The sequence below is a fragment of the Brienomyrus brachyistius genome, chromosome 3 (assembly GCF_023856365.1).
Source record: "Brienomyrus brachyistius isolate T26 chromosome 3, BBRACH_0.4, whole genome shotgun sequence".
Taxonomy (NCBI): domain Eukaryota; kingdom Metazoa; phylum Chordata; class Actinopteri; order Osteoglossiformes; family Mormyridae; genus Brienomyrus; species Brienomyrus brachyistius.
This window is the reverse complement of record NC_064535.1, coordinates 30,096,741-30,121,054: the sequence shown is the minus strand read 5'-3', so window position 1 is coordinate 30,121,054 and position 24,314 is coordinate 30,096,741. Positions and strand designations below refer to the sequence as shown.

Below are 24,314 nucleotides of genomic sequence, written 5' to 3'. Positions count from 1 at the left end.
GGAAACCTATAACGAAGCTTAATTCAGATCCTGAAAATCAACTCTCTGGGGATTCTGGACTTGTGGAGGAAGGCCTTGTAGTGTGATGAAACCGAAATGTTGTCTTTTCAAAACATTGTCTGGCAAACATGGAACAGCATGCCATGCTGTGCTGCAGGATCGAGGCGGGGCTGCTTCTGTGGGGGTGTTTCTCTTCATTAGACAAGGCATGTGTGGGGCAAGAAAGAATGTCGGCTGGTGCCCAATGCAGACAGATTTCCCAGGAAAGTCTGCTACACTCTTCCAGAATACTTTTACCGTTTAACACAATAATGGCCTAAAGCAAGAGCAAAAAAAGAGAGGTAAATGTCTTGCAGAGACCCAATCAAACCCCAGGCTTCAACACAACCAAAAAACCCACTGAGTGACTTAACCCTCTGGAGTCGTCGGCATCGTCGGCGATGCTGTGTATCTTTCTTGTGTATTTCAGTTCATAACTCACTGAAATCTTATTGTAGAAACATGAAAAAAAACCGCTGACTAATTCCGTGACCCATCTTCTTTTCAAAACGTCCATTGCCGGAAGTATTAAAGTTTTTAAAATTCGGTTAAATCGGCAAAAAAGTAAACCATGTCACCTTTTACCTGCATCGGGGGTGTGTAGTGCCACCCTCACCTAATGATCGCTATTCGCATTCTAAATAGCATTAGCGCGTATTCACATCGCATTCGCATGGTAATTTTATGAACAATGCAAAGGTGAAACGCGATCCAGATACATCCCCATCAGCGCCATAAAAGTTGGGGGGGTGGCCAGGTGTGAATGGCTCAAGCATACACAGGTTGCTACATATTCAATTAAAGGAGCCAGAAATAGTGACATGAGTTAGGTTTTTATTATTTATTTATCCAACTAAATGTTGCAACTACACCAGTTAGTCATCTTCACGTAGCCAAGACTTTGGTGATCAAATATCTGGCATCAAAACAAACTACCACCATTGCTTATTATGTACTTTTATAATATTTCTGCAAATGTTCCATGCTGGATTTTGCAATGTCTATACTTTAATGTAAAATTACAAACTTCATATAAATCTGACATATTTACAAAGTATACTAAGATTAAGATGAGTTTAATGCCAAAACAAATATATAAGAAATTATTTATTTGCCATAAATTAAGTTTATGATATTGAATGAAATGTGTAACCATGCCCCAGTCAGTGAAAGTGTGTTCCCTACCCCTAGACCCAAGAGGGTTAAAGACGGGGGAGAATTTGGCGGAGAACTTGGTTGAATTTTCTTTAGTCTAGGGGTGCAGAGCTTAGTAGGATAGGTGCACAACTCCCCCAACCCCCGAATAACAGATGAGATTATCAGCAATGGCTATTACTAATAGCTAATGGGTACCCTTAAAAGTGGTCTTTGGGTTCTCAGTTGCACAAAAGCTTTATAACTGAAAACTGATTGGAGAATTTGATTTTTCTTACTTTTTTACTTCAAAGTATTTAGTAAACGTTAGAGGGAATTTTTATTGGTCATGATTTCAGTATGCGAGAGTGTACAGACTTCCTATGTACACTGCATACCAAATTGCTTTGGTTTTATGACTGTTCTTTTGGAAATAATAGACTAATTATTGAAATCCAATGTGTAACTGAACTAATGTATCCTTCAGCTGTACAATTACCCAGATTGCTCAACAAGCATGGAAAAACTTTCAGACTGTGTTCATATTCTAATTCAGGCTTATGTTTATGATAAATAAGTGGCTTATTTCAACACACATCAGTTTTCTTGGAATACCAAGAAACAGCTACAACTGGACAATCTAATCCAGGCAAACCTTCCTTGCAGTTTCCTACATCGCTACAAAAGAGCATAATTAAGAATATAACACTACTGGACTATCAGCCATGCCACACACATGAATCCAAAGAACACCAGAGCCTTTTCTTCCGCTCGTCCTCATAATGAAGGGAAATATACTGAACAGAAGAGTCACATGACCACCTTCCAGGTCTCAGTGGGGCTACAGGAATAGAAGCTTACCCCTCACTGCATGGGAAGTGAAAGCTTGACTGAAAGTCTGGTTTTACTGGAACGGTAAAACCATGTTTTGATATTCCAAATAGTTCTGACAGTGCAGCAGGCCATGTGGAAAAGTGCAGAATTTAACAGTAAAGGAGGCTTTCAAGAGATAGATGGATGGATTCCTCCTGACCAATTTGAAACCTCCAGCAGGCCAACGTAGATGTAACGGAAGGAGGGATGAACATGTAAAAAAATTACCTTCATGCAATTACTCATATTTGATTGTACATCCCTGGAAGCACTGGAAGAAACTGGATGGATAATTTGTCATTTGAATGTATGAGTTGGTTTTTTCATAAGTATTCTGGAACTGTGCATAAGCATAAACTGCAGTAGCCCATTCATTTACTCCTCTTCTTACTGCTCCATGACCACGACCTTCAGAATATCGCTCTGCTTCCCGTTTTTCTGAGTGAAGAGCTGCTTAGCTATTACTCGGGTGTCAATCGCTCCATCTAACATGCTCCCTCCTCGTCAGGTAGAGTGGTGTTCTTTAAATTACACCACTTTTTCTACTGTCTGACAGGTTCAGTGACATGCTCCATTAGCCTGCCGCACGGTGGCGGTCCAGCTAATAAAGGGAATGGAAAGCTCCCCGTCATGGCAGCCCACCTGCTTTTCTTGGGACGGGCCCCATCTGCCACAAGTTGTCCATAACAGAGGATCCAGCTCAGAGCAGTGTGTCACCATCAGGGAATCCCTGCGTGGTGTCAACATCCATAGACATAGAAGGAAAGCAGAGCCCTCTGGGATAGCCCCACCGTCTCCAAAAAAAAAAAAAAAAAAAAAACTCCATCCGCAAGGACCAGCCAAGACCGTTCACTATGAATCACTGACAAACCCAGCCTAAACACAGAAGCTCAAATAACCAGCCCACAGCTGCTCTGAACAGGCAGCTTCCTGCATTTCACTCTGATTACCCATCATCAACCCACAAGTCCCCAATCAGCCAGCCCGAGATGTGCAAAACCATGATCAGCTGTGGCTAAAGGAATGACACTTTATTACAGAAGAAAATGCTTTATTTATTTAGAAAAAAAATCACTCACTGTTATCCTACCAGCTGACGGAAGAGAGTATATCACTGATCCTTCTGAATTACTGCTGTTAAATTCATGCATTAGGCTGCCCCTGAATGTTTCATCGCTCATATGTAACTGAAGCTACGGGCGGCACATGTGACTTACCTTTTTCCCCTCAGCACCCGCGTGCAGACACAGGCAGAGACACGCAGAGACATTCAGAAAGAGACACATGCGCTATGCTGAAGCTCCAGACACCCTCAGACATCCCAGATTCAGAGACACCGATGAGGCGGGACTTACTGACACAGGAAATCAGGTCATTGAATCTTTCCTTGGGAAAGAGTGGGTTCTCCAAGCCCCGGAAGTAGAGCTTTAGAACCCCAGCCACTGAGTTGATGTCATGGTTGTTCTCATCATCTGTCAGTGGGTCGTTGCCTAAGGAAAATCACAAATCCAGATGAGTCCACAGGCATGCTGGCTGACCACACGCTGACATATCAGTACACAACTAGAGAACAGTATTTAGCAAAGGGACTCTGTTCCAGAAAACATTATTGTTGTGTTTTTGAGAAAGGTGCTTAAGGATACCAAGCTATACACCACTGCGCCAAAGTTTTAGGCCACCATTGAAAATTGTGTTTTTGTGTCTATCAGTGTGTGTCAGCTGAGCCATTTCAGAACCTACCCTGAAGTCACCCCAATATTTGCAGCAACCATCCAATACACCCATGCATTTCTTCATTCTGCCACAAGTATACAGGTATCATGTTTGGCTATGCAGTACCTCATTGAGTTATTTAACTAATGAGGGTAGCTAATAAGCTACTAGTGTAATATAATGAATATGTCGAATGGCTGGGGTGACAGAAAACAGGTTTCGGAACTGAAGGAAGTTCTTCCTAACGCTTTAGAAAACAGAAGAAATTCTTTTTTTTTGCATATATAGTAGAATCTTGGATCTTGAAAGGGTCTGGGTCTGTTGGATTCTTTTATACTTGTACCTCAACCTGCTGAGTTGAGATGAGTTCAATTCTACAGATTCAGACCTTGAACGAGTCGGTCAAGAAAAATCAACTCGCCTGAAAACTCAGAACACAGCAAAACAAAACAGACCCGCTAAAACTTGTACAGATCAAGAAGCATCTCTGATGGGCTGAAACAAAGGCAAATGGACCTACTGGGGTGCTGATGCCTATGAATCGCTCGCAGTCTCGCAGTACTTCTAGACCAAGTTTGTATGCAAAAGCTGTGTTCCTGTGTTTAGTGTGAATTTTTTTGTGTTTTATCTACAGTACATTTAGTGATACAGTAATCATGCCCCCTAAGAAAGTGAGCAGTGATATCAGCAAACAAAACAGGAAAGTGGTGAGAGTGACTGTAGAACTTAAAAAGAAAAATTAGAGACTTGAAGGTGGTGCACGTGTGTCTGCTCTTGCTTCAGAGTATAGGATTCTCATTTATTTCATGTTTATTGCTTTTGTATGTGTGCTTATTTATGTGTGTATTAGGTTTATATTGATTGTTAATGGTTTTTATCATTAGTTAGGTAGGTAGATAACTTATAGACAATCATTTTGTGAATCTGGAGCAGATTAAATTCCATCCATCCATTTTCCAAACCACTTATCCTACTGGGTCGCGGGGGGTCCAGAGCCTATCCCGGAAGCAATGGGCACGAGGCAGGGAACAACCCAGGATGGGGGGCCAGCCCATCACAGGGCACACTCACACACCATTCACTTACACATGCACTCCTACGGGTAAGTTAGCAACTCCAATTAGCCTCAGCATGTTTTTGGACTGTGGGGGGAAACCGGAGTACCCGGAGGAAACCCCACGACAACATGGGGAGTGTCATGCCCGGCTCGTCCGCTCCTCGTGTGTGCCATGCCCCCTGCTGTGTCTCATCCGTCATTGATGTCAGTCAGTGTCTGCTGTATCCTGGTCCCCGTCTCCCGATTAAACCCCGTTTTACCGAACTTTGCCTGCTTGCCTGTTCCTGCTCGCTTGCCTGTCTGCACTCTCACCCAGCGATCGCGAGCGTCCCGTGACAGAATGACGGACCTCAAAAAGAAAAGCAAGCGGGCAAGACGGATCCCGAAGGAGCCGGAGCGATCGCGAGCGTCCCGTGACAGGGAGAACATGCAAACTCCACACATGTGACCCAGGCGGAGACTCGAACCCGGGAAATTCAACTCGGAACTCGACTAAATAGCAACTCGACCAATGTTCTGGAACGAACAAAGTTTGTTTTCCAAAATACCACTGTATTCATTTATTCATATTTCACTTTTTTCTGAGAAAATATACTGCTACTATTGCATGCTAATTTGCCTCAAAACAAGGACAAACATTTTGCGTTTTATGTCCTTAAACTCAAAGCTGCTGATGATTTTCATCTTAGTCACATATAAATACTGTGTACGACCGTGTCCAAAGAGAGTAAAGCTGCATGTGACAAGATATCTGCCGAACTTCATTGAGAACTCGTATTTCTAATATCTTGGCATTAGCATGTGGCAGTGGCAGCAGCTGCAGATCCGACCCCCACCTCGCTCAAACGAGTTCTTGATGTCGTTAACTTCCACCTGGGACCCGGACACCCGGAATATGCCCTGGTGCTGAAGGCCTGTGGTGCAGTGGGGCAGAAAATGTGATCAGACCCCAGTAGACAGACGGTGTACATTCACAGAGACACTGCCATTTGCTCCCCACTGCTTTGTGCGAGATAATGAGAAAAAGCACCCGAGTCTCTTCACTTGTACAGGTGGCTTATAACGAGAACCAGCAGAATGCTACTGAGCCAAATCAGCCTGAGGCTGCCTCAGTGCTGTTCCCTGATGGTGAAGCCATGGCTATAAACTGACATACAGTGATGATCAGGTTTAATGCTTTTCACATGTGCTTCACTTAGTTACAATCTGTAAATGGACAGTTAATTTCTACTAAATGGCTAAAATAGATAAAGAGAATTTCCATACAGTAAAACCATCATTCATAGTCAAGTTATAAGAAGGCGGTTTCATCTGAGACGAGCGAATGCCAGCCTAGTTTAACCTGCCTGAAGTTATTCCTACACCTACTAGTTATAAAATGCTTCAGTATACAGGATACAAAGCTATTTATACATCTTTGGTAAAGTAAGTTGAAAACACCCAAACTTACCAAAGAGATTAATGAAGCGGATGCAGCTCTCAACCAGACAAGGGATTGCTTGGCCACAGTCCTTAAAAGACAAATTAACAGTGATTAACAAGGGCGCGTTCAGTAATAACATGGCAAAGGGAGTCTGAAATCTGAAAGAGGCAACTTTTCTACATTGGACTGTGTGTATGGAGAAGCCAGTGAAATTAATGAGTCCCAGACAAGCATTTTCATGACAGCAAGAGCTGAGCAACATTTTCCTTCATTAATCTTTATTCATTGGTGGCCTCCATTTTTAGTGTGGTCATAACTTTAATAGATTATAAAATAAAATGCTCCCAGGATTAACAGACTAATATGACAGGTGCACACAGCAGGAAACTGAATCAGCTAAATGTGCATGTTTTATAGGATCTTTTGCTGTGAGATGTGAGCCCTGCTGTCCCACACAGTACCGTCTCTACGCGGGCTGGGCTAGTCACCCAGCATCAGGGATCAGAACTTTAAATGACTGAGAAAACTGATTGCTGTCACAGAGTAAATTGCAGACTTTACCTGGTTTCTGGAGTGAGAGTTCCGTCGGCCACGGCTACATGTTGAGTTGAGGCAGAAGAGAAAAAGGGAGCAGATTAAAGACGATTCTCTGTAGACGGTCAGTAGAAAATGACATGCTAATAAGGGCAGTAACAATAACAACAAATCCATCCATCTTCTAACTGTTTGTCCTAGTAATGGCCTAGAGCATATCCCAGGCAGTACAGCGCACTGCAGACAGGATTCCAGTATAAAAATAATAATAATAATAATAACAATAATAATAATAATAACAACAATAATAATAACAACAATAACAATAATAATAATAATAATAATAATAATAATAATAATAATAATAATACTAGGGGTTGTGAGCAGATCCCTCAAGCACCTGTATGTTTCATTCATGTTCCCCTGACTTACTGACTGTCAGTTTTTTGGGGGCCAGCATTGTGCTGTCTTGCTTTGGTTTGCTGGCTCTCTGACAATTTCTTAGTTAAGCCCCAAAGACACGGCACATTCCATAATTTGTGTGTGTGTGTGTGACAGAGAGATTCCAGGTAGCAATTTTATCATTTGCTATCTTTTGCTGGCAAGCAAAAATTATGTACATAACAGTATACCAAACTATTTCTTTCTTGCATGCAAACATCACACAGAAAAATGCTAGGGCAGCTATTTCACCAGTAGGTTATATTTTCTCACTGATGTATTACAAAATGTATGCTCCTACTCTGTTCTATTGCCCAACTCCCAGAGGCCCCCGATGCAATGTGTTTTGTTATAACATAGTAGTCTACCAAAATGCCAATATTAAGGATCAACTTGAGTAACACTTCTAAATAGATACATTACATTGACACATAAATATTACAATTTCTATATGTGTGACAATAATCCAATTTGAGCAGGGTGTCAACTGTCAATGTGACACCACCATACCGACCAATCATGGCTGGCATCAACATGCAGCATTCAGAGCAGCCTGCATTCAAGTTGTGATTGTATCCTGGTTGTCTCCCAATCAGCACTCACTTACTGAGGTACCACAAACCAGTGGAAAGACTGAGAGTCTTTCTGGGGTCACCATGCTTTGTGCTGCATCCCTGTACTACAGTAAATTTCTGATACAGCATAGTTTAGGAGTGGTCTGATGAGGAGAAGTTATCCCGCCCTAGTGCTGATATTTAGCAGACAACTTTTTAGTTAGGGTCTTGGGAGATCCTTCATTGTATCTCTCTCTCTCTCTCTCTCTCTCTCTCTCACACACACACACACACACACACACACACACACACGCACACACACACAGATTTGTAATTATACCTTTGCGAGGACTCTCACTTCATTTCGGTGAGGAAATCATTAATCCCAACATGACGATCTTAATCCCAACCCAGCCTTAACCTTACCCATAAGTAAACAAATAAAGGTCTTTTGGCATTTTTAATTTTTGATTGCATTCACTGATCTTTGTGGGGCCCTGAAAAATTGTCCCCATAACATCAAAATAACATTTTTATTACATTGTGGGGGAACATTTGGTCCCCACAATGTAATATACATAGTCCTCTCACAGAGACAGACAGAATATATAATATGTGCCTTCTGAAGCACGTGTCAAGGTTGGCTAGAACCTCAGCAGGAAATATGACTATGATTTAAGTGTGCCTCTGACATATATTAAATCATGACACTCACACTGAGGAGAGTATATTACATTTCAAAATTTCCATAGGCTTACAAAACCTAATAAGGACCTGTAAACATTCAAAAGCCAGCTAGGCACTAACATGCCCGCAAGAAGTGCTTGAGGAAAATAGCTCTTTAGAAGGCTCTGCAAGTTAACCATGGCTGTGGTAACAAAAGGTAACATACAGCATCAGCTGCAACTGCAGGAATGGGGAACGATGCTCTTTGGAGAAGCACCACAAGTAATAAAGAGTCGGAGGTAAAAGAATGGGAGCACTAAGGGAGAATGAATGCTGTTCAGAATAAAAGCAGAGACTCCTGGATTGTGCTGAAAGCAGAATCTCTCTTTGCCGCTCACCTGGCAGTCATGTGCTCAGGCCGATGACCTGGACAGAGGGAGAAGATACAGTCTTGAGCGTACCGCATGGCATAAATGCATATATTCCTATCATTGTGGGGATTCTCCATTCATTTCTAAGGTAACACGTTTAACAACCAACTTTAATTTAGCCCAAACCTTAACCATAATCGTGCTTCTCCACTGTCACCAACAACAGAGCTGTACTGTGAATTGGTGGTTTTCCATTGCAAAGCATGCGAGCCATAGCTAAGCCATAACTGTGTTGAAATGGCCCTACTTACTAGCTGGTTGCATCACTACTATATAATGGTTTGAAATGCACAGAGATATCAGTGTTCTATGCATGGATTACCTGAAGGAAATCCAGTATGTCCTTTATATTATACATTATTAGTATAACACATCACGATGCATTGGTGCATTCCGAATAACTTGGAACTTTTAAGCTAACACGGCAATTCTCACAGACATGCTAGTGGAGATTAGCACACAGTAAATCATGATGTACACCACGTGAACAGTAAATAGGCGTTTCTTCGGTTATATGTCCACAATGCTCTTACTGAGCCAACCTTTCTGAACTGGAAAACTGAAGCAAGCTGGAACCATGCTGTAACTAGTCTCTCTTTGCAGTACAGCTTGGGTACAGCTCGGTTCCTGTATGCCAGAGGAAACGTGCTATAATTAACCAAACAAAATACAAGACATTTGCCTATTTGAGTTTTTTGACTGCATTCACTGAAAAAGCTCCCAATACACACAGTCCAATAAAGAAGAGTTGGTCCCCACAATGCAACACTGGGTTAGACAAAAAGAGAAGAGGCGTGGTAATGATTACCTTCTCCAAGAGTCCTCTTCAGCAGATCGTGCTTGGCCTGAAGCTTGGAGATCAAGTTACTGCCCTCCATAAACTCATGGAACTTCTGTTGGAAGCAGAGTACAGCTAAGTAGCGAGAGCTGTTTGGCTGTCAACAAGACTGTAAACACTGCAGGGGTGACGAACATAGAAGACTTGCTTTTTCTCTCTACGGCACCCAAAACAGCCTTGGCGTCATTGCGTTCATATTAGTGTCATTTGCAGTAATACCAGGGAGTGCTCACCATGAAGTAGAACTGCTCGGTCTCCTGTTGGTTGGCACGCCTTTTTGCCATGCTTGGCTTGCTGAAGTATGTCTCGGATACAGCTGATTTAACTGACTCCGTGGAGCGGCTGTGTTGAAAACTCTCAGATACATCATAGTCTTCCACAGATACCATGTCTTGGATGGTGGTGAGGGTGGCCTCCAGTGTCTTCTTGATCTGTGTTTGAATGTTGATGGAGACAATTGTACTGGCCTGAACAGAAGCTACTTTGATTTGTCAGATGACAACAAACACCAATGTTATGTCATGGTTAACCATTTTCTAAGTAGTGTTTCTTGTTAAACAAAAATGACCTGAACACAGCCATTATTTTTCACACACAGACATTCAAATCCTATGCCAGACTAATTTGAAAGGCAGTATATAAGCTCTGATGCCAGCCTACTGCAGGGGGAAACACATAAAGCAAAATAATTAGACACAACATTAGGCTTTTTGTTGCAGAAAGAAAACCCAGGTGAAACCCAAAGAAACATGTAGAACACAGACACTCAGATCAAGAACTTGAAGCCCTAGCAAACATTTATATAACCATATCAAGCACTGACATATTCGGATAATTCATAAGGCAAGACTACTCTATGCCGCTAAGCATGCTGCCACTCCGACTCTCAGCAAGAATAGCACTTCAAAGATGAAGAGATAGAAGATTCAATAGCTACAGAACACAATATCAGCACAAAGACTTAAGTATAAATGTTTCCCAACTTGCTGAGTGAGACAGAGGTGGCTGCGGTATTGTTACTGATGTAATGGTGCGATATACCTCATTCATTATTCATGAGAAGACCTTACCTACACTAAAGAAGAAATAAAAGCATTTTCACCTGAAGCTAAAGGAAATTTACAGATTTAAGTTTTACAGATGAATGGCACAGTATTTCGGGGGAAACCATATACATCAGTCTTCCATGTCTGTTATTTTTGTCTATATAAGAGAACTGGTCCATTATTCAAGGTGACTCACCGTGTTATACAGCCGCATGTTCATACCTTGTTCAAGGGCACCTCAGTAGGGGGAGGAGGGGGGTTCACAGGACCTGATCTGGCTTTTTTTCTGAGTTATGCTCCATTCATTAATATGTGTCAGCTGACTTTAGGAATTAAGAACAAAAAGGTTTCCTGTCTTTCAGAGAGGCTATGAACTTAAATAAATAGATCACCAACAACCTACTAGAGAAAAAAATCCTTGCTCTGGTCTAGTCCTGCAAGATAACATTTGGAAGCAGGCACTCTGTGATTATTTGACATTTCATCTATCACTCTTGAGGAACATCCCACCTGACCACACAATTGCTGCCAGGCAAGGGGAAGGTAAAAGTGTCCCACAATGTGCCACACCTCAGGCAAACAAATCTAGAGGGAACTGCATGTACTAATAATTTGGAATGGCATGGTCTGAAATCTGTGGTGAATAGCAGGAGTCTGAAAACCCCATCTGGGGGAAAACACCTGCATTGTATTTGGGTCCCACCATCACCACAATTACTCACACTCAGCTGGCTGAACCACCCACAATCAGGACTCAACTCATTTAGGCTATACTGTATGTAGCACCATGCCCACTGCAGGCAAAGCACATCAGCTGTAACAGGAGACATTGCCAAACATCACACTCAAAAGTAAGGAACCGGATCTGTGGCTGAAATATTTAAATCCCACTAGAGACATTGCAATCACGCTGCTGAAGCAGATGTTTATGCTAAACAGCTGGCTATATAAATAAAGCATAGAGTGTATTCTGGTAAGCTATGCAGGTCGATTTACCAAGAAGTTTATAGCAAGCAATAGCTGCTGGTGAGCAGGTAAAAATGGAAGTACTTTGATTCACATTATGGCTAAGCTCTGAGTGCATGGGAGTCTGCAGAAAGCATCCAAAAGTGAAGAGCTGACATCAGCCCTTCAGGACTCTGGTCTTAAGGAAAGGGTGACTGAATGGGCAGTCTGGCAATTCATGGAGAATGCAAAGACACCACAAAGGAACAAAACTTCAGAGTTAGGCCAACACGAAGGAACAGGGCTGTCTATTTAGGTCTAAACAAGAGAACAAGTCCTCAGAGTTACATCAATTTGAAGGAACAAGGCCTCCAATTTAGGTCAAAACAAGGGAACATGACCTAAATCTGAGGCCTAAACAAGGGAATAAGACCTTGGAGTTAGGCTAACAAAAGTAAACAAGGCCCAAAAGTTAGGCTAACATAGTGGTTCTCAAACTCAGTCCTTGGGACCCACTGCCCTGCTTGTTTTCCTGGTATCCCTGACCCACACACAAGTCCCAGCTGTCTTTCAGCTTCTGATTGACTGAACACACCTGATCCAGGTAATCAGCAGTGTGTGGGGCAGGGATAGCTGGAAAACAAGCAGGGCAGTGGGTGTGCAGTGGGTCCCGAGGACTGAGTTTGAGAACCACTGGACTAACACAAGAGAACAAGGCCCTGAAGCTAGGATAACACAAGGGAATAAGATGTTACAGTAAGGCTGGCACAGGGGATCAAGGTCCCTGGAGTTAGACTAACAAAAAGCCACCATTTCCATCTGAACAGTATTATCTTATGCTAGCCATTCAGCAAGTGTCTTCCTCCATCTCACCTCTCAGCTTATATTCAAGACCAAGCAGCAATAGCCAAATGGCAAATGTGCTGCCAGAATGTTATATTAAAAAAAAAAAAACATCAGTTGCTTGCACAGATAGGGGGAAAGGTGACACTGAAGTCTTCCAGGCAAAGCCAGATGAACTTGTGAAGGCTTGATGTTGTCAATATTCTTCATATCTAACAGTATAAATACAGGCATTTTCAAAGGACCTACATTATTATATATTTACTATGTGCCTTGAACTACAAAAGAATGTATGAAAATAAGAATGTTAAGACCTAATTCATGAAGACTGCCAAAGCTATGGTGAGTTTCTCATTGAAGCAGAACATAGAACATGGACTGCATTTGTTGTGTCACACTTTGGCTCAACTACTTAACAGAGACCGCTGCGGAACTATTAAGCAGTGCTCTGAAAGACAATTATCTCTCCCTCCACTGATCTCAGACAAAGGCAAAAAGCAAGTGTGTTATTATAGAGAAAGAAAGGCATCTTATGGTGGGCTATAAAAGCCAAGGGAAGGCTGTGCTTTTGGGAACATTCTAGATTATCCAGTGTGAAATGGCAATTTGAGCCATTGTCAGCCAACAGGCCCTCGATGGCATTGGAATGGTATACACGTCTGCAGCTTCCAAAAGGCACCTTTGCAATGAAATTTTGCCCCCAGCCAAAAGCACTAATTGGAGGCACTTTTAGTCTGGCAAACCAAGGCACCCACAAAATAAGCATTCTCAGAATAAAGATGTTCTGCAATTGGTTTTAGCAAGTCAATGTCTAGAAAGCATGTGAGGTCAGTGTTGATAAACAGCTACGCTACCTGAATGCAGCACTTCTAATCCTATAACTAACATGCCCTCCAGTGTCACTGCATGGTGAGGGGGCAGGAGTTACCTCTTCATTCTCGATGTTCAGCGTAGTGAGACGGGACAGCAGCTGCTGAAACCTCAGCACAAGTTCAGCCTGTACAGGAGGTTGGGCAGTAATATGAGACACCTAATAGGAAAGAGAGGATGTCATGTGACAGGAAGCCCTCTCAGCTCACAGGGGTTCTTAGATGTGTTTTTTTGTTTTTTTTATAACACAAAAATGACAATTATGTTTAAAGTGGATAATCCACCATTGTATTTCTTCACTTGTATAGGTTTAAATCCAGGAATCTAATGTAGGATTGGGAAAAAAGAACCAATGATTCAGTAAATGTGCGCTTTAACATTATCCTGAGGCAAAGTCTGGCCATTTGGCTAATTTGGAAAGCTCGCCTTTTTCCATCATTAGAGCAAACCTGGCGGTAACAAGAGCAATTAAAAGCTAATTACATTCAGGAGATTTAATCCCCCCCCAAAATACATCTTATTTAAAGAGATCTTTTAGCCAAGAATCTAACTAAATGCAATTAGGGAAATGTGCTATAGTGTTATCACAAATGTTAAAACAATATAGTACTATAGTGTAAACACAAATGTTCTGGAACATTCTAACGTTTTCCTTCACTGCAGCAATAGGCATTATTTACTGACCTCATCACCCATGTGTGGCTGGAAATCAAACTTCACCGGGGGACAGAAAGCAGTGGGGTACATTTCCATGAACCGCTGTCTGTCACTGCGGGGGTCCAGGCTGTCCACAGCATTCTCCAGGATGTCCAGGCCCTCATGGCGGGATGTCTCCAGGTTGTACTCCGCTGAGAGGTAGGTGCGCAGTGCCCGGTTCAGACTGGCATGGTAACCCAGGTCACAACACTGCCCAACAGAACAGCACAATCCAGTCTCAACCAACTGCTGGGAAATGGCTTCCATTTGAAACATGATTTACCACTAGAAACTAACCTCATCTATCTTTATTTCTGCTAGATAAAAAACATTTAAACAGAATAAGACCAGCCAGTCAGACTCCCACTTATTCAGGCTTGAAGGATAGATGATCACCATGGTGACCTAGAAACTCAAAGCTGACCTGGGAAAAAGGAACCAGCTGAGGAGGTTATGGGATTTGGGAGAAGACTAGCGAGTCACAGGGGTCAACACTCATGATCTATCAGTCCATAATGGGAAAACAGAGCTCAACTGACCTTGCTGCTACATTTTTGTAAGCATTCCCAGCATGGCTTGGAATGGAATATTTATTCTTGAGGTTAAAAAAGAATATACAGTATGCCTCATAATTCTCTGACCCATTTTCATGGACCAGTTCTAGGGCAGTAAACAGAGACCCAGCTGGGAGTGTAATGCCACAAGGTGGTCCAGAATTTACTGACACACCACAGCTGAAACAGACAACCACTTACAAAAACTGGCTTCTAGGGCAGAGATCATGTCTGTATTAGGCAAATTCATAAAAACCCATAAAAATCACTGTATAATGCATTCCTTGTGAGCAAACTGCATACCACTAGGGGAATGGCCCTACTCGTTCCCTCTTATTCTCTAGATCACTAGCGGAAGGCCCCTATATGTTTCCCCTCAATCTCTTGATCACTAGAAAAGATGCCTTAAACACCCCCCCCCCAATTTTTGATCACTAGGGAAAGGGCCCTACATGTTTGCCCCTCAATTTTGCAGATCACTAGGCGAAGGGCTCTACACATGCTCCATCAATTTGTAGATTACTAGGGGGAGGGCCCTAAATGTTCCCCCTCAATCTATAGATCCATGGTGTCTGCAGAGATTGTGATGTGAAATTTAAGACTTTTTAAATACCACTTGAAGCCGAATTTAAGACCAAACTGTAAGCGGAAATATGCTTAGAATCCATACCCATACATTTACAGTACAGTGACTACACCCACTTTTCATTCAAGTTTGTATTATAAAAAGGTCCAAAATGATTGGTAAAAATTGTAAAAATAACAAATCAAACTCTACAAAGTGACAATCAAGGCATGGGTGACTATGAGAAATCTTCCCAGCAAGAAACTTCGGTCAAAACAAAGAAAAAATTAACTTAGATTAAAAGTGGCAGATCCTTGAATATTTTAATTTATACTTTCACAGACGAAGCCATACGAAAGATAACTAGGTAACAAGAGTTCTGACAGCTACAGCCCATTCTACTTTAGCACAAACACAAAAAAAATTGGTGTTAAACCCCAAATAATTCAGCTATGCAGGCTAAACAGACTTTGTACTATAAGCCTTCAGAGTCAGTCACATTTAAATATAAATTAAATATTTTTCAACATCAGACTAAAATATATACTTAGAAAACCTAAATGTAAGACATTTCAAGGCCTAGGTTTAACTCGAATTTATGACTTAATACCCTGCAGACACCCCAAGGTCATTATGGGAAGGGCCCTACACATTCCTCCTCAATATATACATCAGTAGAGGATGTCAGTCTCTATACTAGTCTTCATTGGGTTATGCAAAACAGTAATTCATCAAATGTGACATGTTCAGTGTTTTTAGTATATTATTTACCATTCCTTATCCACAGGAGAGTGTTTGATATTTGACGACAGTGTGTTCTATGAATGGGCCTACAGTACTTTTAATGGAATTCTTTTCTTGTACTGAATTAGCAGTAGCATGAATAATTAATGAGGAATATGTCCAATGCACCAGTGCACCAGACTCGCCTACATGTTTAAGCAAAGTCATTTTTTCCATGGTCAGAGAGAAGTGCACAAAATGGTAATAAAGTGGACATTTACTGTATCCCCAGAAAATATTGCTGTTTCAGGGATGGTAGTTACACTTTCAGTTGGCATAATGTTTTACTGACAAACCGATTCGGAAACCAGTTTCAATAAAACTACTTTCTATGCAGCACAGCCACTTTCACTTCCTGAGATCCAAGCGTTTGCAGAAGTGGATACAGGGAGGAATCTTTCACTTGAATTTTTTCCCAAACAAGGTGAGCTAGGAGGATTTAAGAAGGAAGTTGTCAGTATTATTCTTTTAGTGAAGAGAAAATGGCAGTGAACAAAATACATATGTGATATTCTTCCATACTTACATCAATTAAATGAGACAAGTCATGAATGTAGTACTTGAACATGGAGGAATTTGTTGCCTCTAGAGTTAGAAGGTACTCATTCCGTGCTTTGATCAGCTTCAGCTTGTTTTCAGAGTACTTGGCCTGGCGCTGATGAGCAGGAGAAGAAAAATCAGATTAAAGGGATATTAGAACAAAGGTAACAGCAATTTTTGTGTTCCTCAAAACCTTCATCACTCCTAGATGACTTCTAAAAACTTCTAAAAAGACCAGCATGTTGAGAAAATGGCCAAAAAGAAGGAAAAAAGTTTTGATACACAAAGCCCCTGCAGAACCTCTTCCTCATGGATGGAACACCTGCACCTCACTCCATCTAGGTGTACTGTCCTGAGCAGTGGGGTAGTGGGAGGCACTCAAACACAATCCCACTCTCTCCCGTGAGGGGATGGTGTTTCTCAGCACAGATAGCAATTTCACAGATAAGCTTCAGATAACCCACGGCTCACCAGATGTGAGCAGTCTAGACCAACTGCAATTTGCCATCATTTAAAAGCATGATGTCAACGTAGAAAATCTATTATGGACTCTGCATAAACACATATCCTGATGAACCAAACTGCACTTGCTTTTTATTAGCCTGTTAAACAGCTGTTTTTACAATAACTTTTTCCTGGTTTAAGTGTCTCAGTTTTACGTGAAACAGAAGTACCTCCTGGAGGTATCCTGCTAATGGGCACAGATATTTGACTTGATGTCTTCTCTCAATGAATAATCAAAATGTGTAGTTTGTACAATAGTGGTTAATCAGAATGTATGACCCAAAGATCACTGGAATTGACAAAGGGGTTTAACCTAAATATTTTCAGTGAAATGCCCATCTATTTGAGGTGATTCAGACAGAAGTGTGTACTCAAAGGAAACTGACAGTGAACACTAAACAAGTATTATTCTGAGCCATATGGCCTGATGTGCCATAACACAGGTATAGAGATCATCATATAGTACAGGATTGACATTAAGAAGACCTTCTCCTTCATCTTCTCGATCCGCTTCATGGAGCTGCGCCTCTGACACTTGTCCTCCATGCGGATGCTGAAGACAGGGTCCCCTGCTCGCCCCACCTGCTTCTCCTCCTGCTTCTCGGCTTCCTTCAGTTTGCACTCGGCACTCATGCTCTCTGTGTGGTACATGTGATACGTCTTCATGACCTGGGGGGCCAGAAGGTAAAGGCATCTCATCGCAAGCTCTACCGCTCATTGGGTTCTGGGCAGCACACCCAGATTCACATTCAGCCTAAGATTTTAATTGCTTTGCTAGCATGATTATTGTCGTGCTTGGTCACGTCTCTCAGGCATGAGCTGGGCACAAATTAAAACATGTTTTCCAGAGCCTCTACACATTCAACATGTCTACCTTAAACCTAAGTGTTCAACTGCATAGCATAACACAAACTGAAAACTACATTCAAGAAAATATTCAAGATCGACATTAAAAAATGAGCAGGCAGTTGAACTGTGATATTTATATTTATTTTGTCAGATGATCTTGTGCAAAGTGACATACATTTGGAAGACCAAGGGGATAAGGGCCTTACTCATTGACACAAAAGAGAAACCGCTCTACCAACCACAGGATTTGAATCAGTAACCTTCTAATCATAGGTGTAAAGTCTTAGCTGACAGAACTACAGGCCACTCCAGATATAGTCTAAAAGTCTTACATTAATGCCTGGGTGGTTTGAAATCCCAATAATAATGAAATCTGCCAAACTCCTCAAATCAGAGTTTGGTAATAGGCTGCTGATTCAAACCTACTTATAACCCAGGTCCACTCAATCAAGGCATTGCCAAGCCACTTCCATTCAAAAGAAGTTGTAAGTGAAACCATTTCCACATGCTGCTTTCAGTGTCCTTTGTTAAGCCTGTTAGCACACCACTCCCTGGCCTCCACCTTTACATGGACTTAGGTGACTGGAAAGAACGATGACCTCGCTATTTACGTGTCTCTGAAAGCTGTAATTCATCAGGCTGCTCCGAATGACTTTAGCGTGCTTCAGCAGCTGGCTGCAGGACTCCAGGAAGCAGGCAGTCACCATGAAGTGTGATGTTATCACACAGCAGGCTAACTGGAGCACAACAAATGCTATTTATAACACACAAAGGGCCAGTATGTGGAGCCGCTGCATTCAAAAAGAAACAAACACAGGGAATGTTTAGATACCCTGCATTTGGCTACAAGGCAGAATGGCCAGTCCTTCACTCAGGCTGAGAGACTGAGGTTTTTTAATCGTCTTCATTATGAGTTTTTAATACTAAAATTTTATACTCTTGGAGTTCTCTCCATGATGACATCCCCTACAGTAATGACGTAGCACCTGATCCAGGATGCCAAATCATGTGCTTTCCTGGATATGCTCTGAACTCACCATGACCCTGCACTAAATAACTGATAATAGAATATGGATGGATGGATACCCAGTTAGGGGGCAACGTGGTCGTGCAGTGGTTAGCACTGCTGCCTCACACCTCTGGGAGTCTCCATAGGGCTCCATGTGATGGAGTGCGCATATTCTCCCTGTATCATCATGGGGTTTGTAAAACCCGGTTTTTCCACCTGAGGTCCAAAAATATGCAGAGGTGCATTGGAGTTACCCATTAGTACTTATGTGTGACTGCGTAAGTGAACAGTGTTTCAGTGTACCCTGTGATAGGTTGGTGCCCCAACCTGGGTTGTTTCCTGCCTTGTGCCCGTACCCTCTGGGATAGGCTGAACAGGATAAGCAGTTACAGAAAATGGACGGATGGATATCCAGTTAACATCCAACACCAAGAGATCTTCCCTCCAATATTTGAGAATTCAGTTCAGTTCATTTTGGGATATATGAGCTGTAGGCTGACCAATAAAGAGCTATCAGACAGAGCCATTAAGGGTGGCTTTATCCTCTTTATTTCCTTGCAGTTGTTGAACCATAAAAATGCTGACCTAGTTTATTGTTAGACTATGCGTTAAATCAGCGATTCTCAACCAATGGGTCAGCAAGTTGTGAAAGAGTCACGAGGCAGGGTTGGAAGTGTAAGCATTTTAAAACTAGCAAGCTCCTATGCTGATCCACGGTGCAAACCACATTGCTAAACTGCAGAAAATATATACAGGAAAAACTTGGATTGTGAGTAACTTGGTTTGCGAGTGTTTTGCAAAATGAGCAAAAATTTAAAATAAATTTTAACTTGATAAACGAGCGAGGTATTGCAATACGAGTATTACGTATATGCTTTGTCTGCCTAGCGTCACATAATTACAACTAACTCCCTCTCGCCGCGAGATTGTGGGTAATCGTGTTCCACACTCGGTCTCAGTCGGCGTGCCTCGCTCGTATAGTCAAAACCCGAACAAGGGTGTAGCAGTGCGAGTGATGAATCTGTTTAACGACAATGCAATGTCCACATTTCCGCAAAATCGAGAAGGAGGTAAAAGCAGCTGTCATTGAATAGGTTCCTTGTTAAAGTCACACAAAAAGAAAAAGATTCCAGTGAGCCAACAGATAACAGTGATTTCGTTAGTTACAGTGAAAGTCGTCCTACAAAATAACCCTCTTCTCTCTCTCGTCTCCTTCACACCATCCACAATTCTTTTCAGAGGTAAAGTGCAGGTTAATTTGTTTTAAGTATTTTTACGTTAATATTTTTGGGTTGTAGAACAAATCATCTGAGTTTCAATTATTTCTAATGGGAAAATTCGCTTTGATATACGAGTGCTTTGGATTACAAGTACGTTACCAGAACAAATTATGCTCGCAATCCGAGGTTTTTCTGTATTTGACTTGGTTTGGACCAAATCGCAGCAATTCTCTCAAACAAAACCTCATTCCATATATGTTTTTTTTTACATCTATAATTAAATGATTGCATGACTACATGATCTGGTTAAGATTGGACAGTCAAATCTATTAATTCATCTGTTTTGAAGATACACTTATGCATCGTAGGATAGCGATCGACCAGTAGCCCAACCCAGGAGGCAGATGGTAAAGCTAGCAGACACCCTGGATTACATCCTTGCAGAACCATAAGGACGCAAGGTAAAATTGCTAGTCTGAAGCAAAATAAAAGTAATCAAGACAGCTAGCTAGGAAAAGGTGGTCACATGTTCTGTGACATTCAGCCGCCTGGAGCAGGGTGGGTGAGGACCTGAAAAGCCACAGAATTTTAATGCTGTATTCCACTGTCCTATATCACTCGATACTCACCTCTGGGTATCAGTATAATAGAGCCCCATAGCTGAATTATCATTCACTATATTTGAACTGTTCTTTTAATTAAATGGTGCTATATTTTCAAAAATGTAACCCCCCCATTATTTTTTTTTCTGTTAATAACTGATGCAATTAAATGGGAATCACCAAAACAGTTCAAAAACTGTTCAAAAAGGCTTATATACATTTTCAAAGTAATCGCTATTTCAAATGGCTTTGAAGTAATAACATTTTTGTAACAACCTAAGTAGTTTTCTAATGTAGATTTTAAAACTAATGCTTTCCCAAAAATAATGTTATGATGAAGACACCCCTTGAACAAAACAGTTACATAGTCCAATGAAGGTCCAAATTTTACGACATTCAAATATCTGCACGCGCACACACACACACACACACACACACACACACACACACACACACCTGTATTCATATCTTTGTGAGGACTCTTCATTTCTTTGGGCAAAGCCCAAATTCCAACACTTCGAACCTTAATTCCTACCAAGCCCTAACCGTAACAACCAGTAACAAAACATCCATCCATCCATTTTCCAAACCGCTTATCCTATTGGGTCGCGGGGGGTCCGGAGCCTATCCCGGAATCAATGGGCACGAGGCAGGCAACAACCCAGGATGGGGGGCCAGCCCATCGCAGGGCACACTCACACACCATTCACTCACACATGCACACCTACGGGCAATTCAGCAACTCCAATTAGCCTCAGCATGTTTTTGGACTGTGGGGGGAAACCGGAGTACCCGGAGGAAACCCCACGACGACACGGGGAGAACATGCAAACTCCGCACACATGTGACCCAGGCGGAGACTCGAACCCGGGTCCCAGAGGTGTGAGGCGACAGTGCTAACCACTGCACCACCATGCCGCCCCCAGTAACAAAACAGTCTTTTGCCTTTTTTTTTTTTTTTGATTGCAGTCACAGATTTTCATAAAATTGAATTTCCCCTAGTGGAGACTAAAACAATGGTCCCCACAATGTCAAAAATAACAGTTTTTGTCACATTGTGGAGACATTCAAATGTCCCCACAATGTACAGTAATGTATACCTGGACCACACACACACACACACACACACACAACTGAAACCTTATTTGACATGATTAACAAAAAAGTTTTCTGTGAATGAAGCAGCCAGACCAAACCATACCTGACTATGCCCTCAACTATGTTACAGTAATGTGATTGGCTAATGAATGAGAATAACCAAAACCCCATTTTTCATGCTGCTAAAGGAATTGCATGTTAAAGTAAATCACTATCTTCATTTTTACACTTCGTTCGAAAGCAAAAACTCCAGTTAATGGATAAAATTGAATTGTCTCTCAGCTTGTGAAAGACATGATTATGCAAGTAATACCACGAACTCCATGTTAAAAAGTTAAATTAGTGTGTGCAGTCGTGCTTCTCTTTTAGTCATGGGAGAGTGGTCAGTGATATTACTATTCAACTGAATTATTTGCAGACATTATGTTTTTTCTTTATTAAAAACCGTTAAATGTGAATGCGTGTTAAGACATAACACTACGCGTTGTGTGTAGTGAGGTGCAAGCACTTTTTAATTTGTAAGAAAATACAGCTTGACTTGGAAGGGAAAGTCAGAAACTTTTTTGGGACATACCTGCTAAATTGTGTTTTTGGGACATATCTGCTCAATTATCAGGTTTATGATAATCTATACCATTCGGTATCACTATATGACAACACAATATAGGCTATATATAATTTATGACACATGTTAAGCAACGCCCTTTTCTAAGTGGTGCCATCTAATGTAAAATAACACTAAGAATATCCCGTACTTTGTCATATCAGGTCCATAATTTGAACTAGTGGCAAAACAGAAACAGCGTGTTAGCATGTTTAACACCTCATGTGTAGAAATTTCAACAGAGCCTTAAAGCCTCTTATTGTTCACAAGTCGCTTTCAAGGAGTCAGAGTCAAGTCCGAGTAACGAGTTGCAACTTGAGTCGGAAATCAATTTAAGAGCGATTGGAGTCTGATTCACAAATTTGAATCCCCATCTCTGCTATGAAGCACCTTGAGACCTGGGCTCTGGACTCTGAGAGCTGATGAATGCTCCTTTTTGTAAAGCTTGTGAGGCAGTTCTTGTTCTTGTAGGGGAAAATGAATGAATTAGACAAAAAACAAACCTCTTTCAATAAATAAATAAATTATCTGGCCATCTGTCCCTCCTAGCAGTTGCGTAGCTAAATGATTAATGGATGACTTGCAAGGATTACCTTGTGAAAATCTGAGCTATGTGAGCCTTATTCTCAGGTCCTAATACACGCCAAACAGAAAAGCTCACATCTGCTTCCGAAAAGGTTAACCTTTTGCATCCCATTCATAGGGGCCAATTACAAACATGATTTTTCCTGGGTGTCAAACCAAGCCAGACAGCTGCAATTAAGGAGTGGGAATTATCTGTTGGTTGGTGGATTAGGTACCTAGTCCCATGGTCAGAGGTCTGTTAAAGATTTACAAATTACTTTTACAGAGGTCCATCTGACACTTTTCCCATTTATTAACATCCAGGGTTCATGCATGTCTGCCATATTCTGGCAACATGTTTGCAGTACGTCTCTGATGCCTTGGATGCCAAATAGATGACGGAAATTATTATAACATGGAGGCTCCGCTGAGGCTTCACCCAATGATGCAAGCAAACTTCAACCATTCATTGGCAAGGGGAAACGTAGTAGGACGTTAGAAGGTAGCCCGACCAAAGATTGTATACAAACAGCTCTTCTACCCTCTGTCATCAGAATAACAAAAGTGGCTGGAAGTAATAGTTGGAAGTAGCCATTGCCCCATTCTTGTGTTTAACATTAACTGAACCTCCTGACCGGTATGTGCATACTTTTATGCATCGTGTTGCTGCCACATTTGGCTTATTACACAGTTGCATGAATATGCAGATGTTCCTAATATTATTGCTCTGTGAGTGTATATGTGGAAGTTGTACAGCAGGGTTGATATACAGCAGGGTTTTCACTGTGTTAAAACCTTCTTGGTTTATGATTTCTCACTCATGTTTGGTAATTTGGAACAATGAACTTTACTAAATCTTTGGAGTACAGGTGATACATCTATACCAGGGGTGTCAAACTCAATTCGCAGAGGGGGGCAAAATTAAAAACTGGGTTTAACTTGAGGGCCAAACCAGGTCAATATTTATTGAAAAGCAGTTTAAATTGATCCTGTTTAGTCTGATGTATTATAACAAATTATTCATACAGAAATATGGATATAAATTCTCTCAAGGCATCTTAGAATGCAGAAAAAACTAGGCTTATACATTAAAAAAACAATTGAGAGATCACACTGAATATTAAAAAACACATCAGTGGCATTAATGTTTTAGTATGCCTAAAATATTAACGAGATGCATATCGTGATGCCCATAAGTTAGTAATCTGTATAAATTTGGCGTATCCTTATGTTTATTAAATTCAGTTAGTGGAGAATGCCACATGCTACTGTGTTGGTTAATCATGGTAGCCATAAGCACCAAATACGCAGAGAAAAAA

The 24,314-nt window shown here is 41.4% G+C and overlaps 1 protein-coding gene across 4 annotated transcripts in view; it reads right to left on the bottom strand.

The window, feature by feature from the left end:
- srgap1a (SLIT-ROBO Rho GTPase activating protein 1a) overlaps positions 1-24,314 on the bottom strand; it is a 107,558-nt gene that overhangs the window by 14,046 nt on the left and 69,198 nt on the right. For 3 of the 4 annotated variants that reach the window (XM_049007600.1, XM_049007601.1, XM_049007602.1), the window contains 11 exons: positions 17,536-17,718; positions 16,532-16,660; positions 14,092-14,313; positions 13,466-13,567; positions 9,937-10,134; positions 9,674-9,758; positions 8,833-8,860; positions 6,801-6,834; positions 6,267-6,327; positions 5,653-5,730; positions 3,402-3,536 (listed from right to left, as the gene is read on the bottom strand). In XM_049007600.1, the coding sequence (XP_048863557.1) occupies positions 3,402-3,536; positions 5,653-5,730; positions 6,267-6,327; positions 6,801-6,834; positions 8,833-8,860; positions 9,674-9,758; positions 9,937-10,134; positions 13,466-13,567; positions 14,092-14,313; positions 16,532-16,660; positions 17,536-17,718 (1,255 nt within the window). The remainder of the gene's footprint in view (positions 1-3,401; positions 3,537-5,652; positions 5,731-6,266; positions 6,328-6,800; positions 6,835-8,832; positions 8,861-9,673; positions 9,759-9,936; positions 10,135-13,465; positions 13,568-14,091; positions 14,314-16,531; positions 16,661-17,535; positions 17,719-24,314) is intronic. The other variant, XM_049007603.1, reaches the window with a different exon arrangement.